Source organism: Meleagris gallopavo, chromosome 5, assembly GCF_000146605.3.
Source record: "Meleagris gallopavo isolate NT-WF06-2002-E0010 breed Aviagen turkey brand Nicholas breeding stock chromosome 5, Turkey_5.1, whole genome shotgun sequence".
NCBI classification, from domain to species: Eukaryota; Metazoa; Chordata; class Aves; order Galliformes; family Phasianidae; genus Meleagris; species Meleagris gallopavo.
Window position 1 is genome coordinate 24,991,908 of NC_015015.2, and position 3,534 is coordinate 24,995,441.

Sequence of the window (3,534 nt, forward strand, 5' to 3'; positions counted from 1 at the left end):
TATATATAAACTTGCTTGTTGGTTGTTTTTTTGTTTTTTAAACTTTCATCCAAAAATGCAAACAAGATGAAAAGACAAGCATACTATATTTTAGACTACCTACAAGTGAAATCTTTAAACGAATGTGCATTATCACAGAAAACCTCCTCCTTTCAATAGTCACACCTTTCTAATGATGGAAACTTTCTCCTCTTTGAGAGTATATGAAAGATAACGATACAAGGAGAGGATCGATTTAAGTTAGCTCCCTACTACTTATTAAATTTGAATTGTTTTTTTGTTTTTTTTTTCTTCATTTGCCATTCTCTAAAATTATATTGTTTTCATACTATTTTCATGTTTGGGTAATAAAACAAAACACACAAGCAAACATTTGAGCTTTGTTTGGTACACTTACTTGCAACTGCATGACCACATAGTTAAATCTGTCATTCCTTCCACATCCAATGAATCTACAAACATGATCCTTTCCTGAAGGAAGAAGAAACAAATTAGGCAATAATAATGAAAATATGTGTTTTTTCTCTTTTATATATTCCTATTAAGTAACAAGAAAAGCTCAGACAAAACCCTAGAACTTAGTGCTACAACTTCTGAATACTTCCATTTCATTGACAGAACAGTTTCCTACTTAATAGCTCCCTAGGAAGCTCCCTGCCAAACACCATTTAAACATATTTATTTAAAAACAAGCAAAGAAACAAAGAAAAAACCTATGGTTCATCAAAATAATTTCTAAACTGATTTTGAAAGAAATCTCTACAATTTCTGCAAATACCTAAGTGCCAAACAATAACCAACATTGCTTTTTCTATTTCTTCCTTCACTCATTTAAGTGAGATGGAAAGATTTACAGCAAATTGCAAGATGAAGTTTTGTATATTCATTGCTTCCATTTCCAATTAATGAATTCACATCTCAAACATTTATGACTCACTTTATAGTCACTGTGGGTATGCTGAAGTAACAAGTTCAGAGAACCACATCAGTCCACTTTTTCATGGTGAGACTTATCTAAGAACTCCAGTAAGTGTCCAAAACTTGGTTTGTCCAAGTAAATCCCTTTTATCTGAAGCATCAATTCCAACTGTGTGGTAAAATCTATGGAAACTAACTTAACTTTCATTAAAAAACTGAAGAAGTGACAAAGGGCAGAAGTAGGGCCTAAACACATTATTCAAATAACCTAATTCTCTTACACTTCTGTGTAACGTTTGGTACCTTTTATGCCTTTGCAAATACCTTGAGATCCTTTTCTTTAAGTGTATAACATCTGAAAGCCAGCGACTGGACAGGAGTGAGGAGAAACAGAACATGAGTAGGCTGCAGCAAATGGCTATGGCCTTGGAAAGATTTCTAGCCAGAGAGCACCAACAACCATTCCTTAAGCTGCACTGTATCACTACAGCTAGTTTTATGGACCACACCAGAGGGAACCCATCATCAAATTATGCTGCAGAGATGTAAATGAGTGAGATAAGAGTCGGTGAGGTTGTGAGACAGAAACCAACTGAGGGAGTCTCACTCTCGCTGAGTGAGATACGACAAATCTGTCTTCTCTGATCTGACTGTGTGAACAGATGGCCTAACAACATGATTAAATAGAACAACCATCTGTTGCAGCAGATTTCTTTTAAAAAACCGTATTTAAAGAGTTAAACAGTATTCTGCCAACAAGAATTAGGTGACAGCATCATAGGCATGAAAAAGTAAATAACCAAATAAATGAAGGAAACTATTGGTAACTGAACTATAATAGATGGCCGTATCAGTCAACATACTCCTCCCACATAAGTATGAGATAAATCATATAGCTACTCATATATTCAAGCATGTTTTGATAGACCAGGGTTTTATAAGAGCTTCTTTGAAGTTTTTTATTATTCACTTCACTGCATATCTACAAAGTTATGACTCATTTCACTCTTGCAATGAATGACCACACTGCTTTAATTTTCAAAATGTCTCAAAGCAAAAATAATAAAAAAAAATACTACAGCCCTGCACTTCTGCCAACAGCTATGCTCATTTCAGTTTCACAGTTGCTGTGAAATAATATTCTAGTACAGAAATGTTCTAAAGCATCATCATAACCATGAGAATGTGTAAAGCTCTAGTAAAGACTGAAAGATTTGTTTGGCTGGATTGGGACACATTACACCTATTTGCTTCCTTAAGCCTGTTTCTTCCTAATTTTCCCAGAAAATATGAGATTATATGTATTTTTAAATAAATCAGCACCATACATCATGAGAATTCTTACGCTAACAGTGGGGCAACACCATGCGTTTCATTACCTACTAGTCACAAAGGAAACTTTCCAAATATGTGCAAGAAAAGGATTTTCATGACAATTACATTCCATCTAATTTATGTTCAAAGTATCTACAACACCTTGAAATTAAGACACCATGAGTTCTTTGAGAACAGAATAAGAATTATACACATACATACTTATATTGACATGTGCCAAAAAGGGATAGAACGAGATAAAAGTTGCTTTGTCACTGGACATTTGCTATTAGAAAGTATCCTAAAGTAATTGTCTACAATTTCACATTTTCTAAATCTGTAAGCCTATGGAAGAAAAAAAAAGGCAAAAATAAGAAAAAAATACTATACAAGAAACAAAGCATTTAATAAAAATATATTATTTGGGAAGCAATTACAAGAAGTTTTTCTCTACTCCCCATGTTATCCATTTTTCTTGATTTTCTTTCTCCAACAGATTTCTAGCATTTTGAAAATTTACGAAGGTAGAATGGAAATGGCTCTTAAGCATCAAGATTTTTTGTAAACTAGATTGCTCTACCATAATCCAACATCTCATTCGATAAAATCCATCAAATACAGATAAAAATACACTCACATAAAAATCAAGCTATATATCTGTGTGAACTATAGATCTCAACATTACTATAAAGTTCATCCTTGTCTCGTCAGTTACCAAAGTCACTTTCCTGATTATCCACAACATTCGTCATCTGAAGTCAGAGCAGTTGCATTGTATTGTGCAGTCTGAACAATAAATAATGATCACTTCCTGCGTTACTATCATAAAAGCACAGGCTTCTCTTCTTTTTGTTGGCTTTTTTTTTTTTTTTTTTTGTATTTTTAAACTGTGGAGCAGAACAATTAGAGATAAAAATAAATAAATAATATTATTTAGATTGTTTTCATATAAGGAAGATTTGTCAAAAGAAGTGTCTTCTAAAGCACTTCTACGAAATCAGTTTTTCAGTTACATAAAAACTTCCAATTATTCCAACAATTATGAGAAAATAATTAACAAAACCCGAGAGGTCTTTATTTGCATAATATATGTGAATTATTTGCTGCTGTGGATCTGTTGTTCAGGTGTGTCAGTTCTTTGCATCCAGACAGCATTTCCCAAGATTCAGTAGAATTAGTGAGTTAAATTCCCAAAGTAAGATTGATACAAAAAAATTACAACTTCTGTGAGGTCTTACAGCAATATTTGGAAATGACCATTTCAGGCAAGAAATATAAAGAAGTTAAAAGTTTTTAATGGAA

The 3,534-nt window shown here is 32.9% G+C and overlaps 1 protein-coding gene across 4 annotated transcripts in view; it reads right to left on the bottom strand.

Annotated features, from left to right (window-relative positions):
• The window catches only part of TTBK2 (tau tubulin kinase 2), a 68,354-nt gene that overhangs the window by 51,258 nt on the left and 13,562 nt on the right, over positions 1–3,534 (bottom strand). For all 4 annotated transcript variants that reach the window (XM_003206478.4, XM_031553547.1, XM_031553546.1 and 1 more), the window contains exon 4: positions 398–471. In XM_003206478.4, the coding sequence (XP_003206526.1) occupies positions 398–471 (74 nt within the window). The remainder of the gene's footprint in view (positions 1–397; positions 472–3,534) is intronic.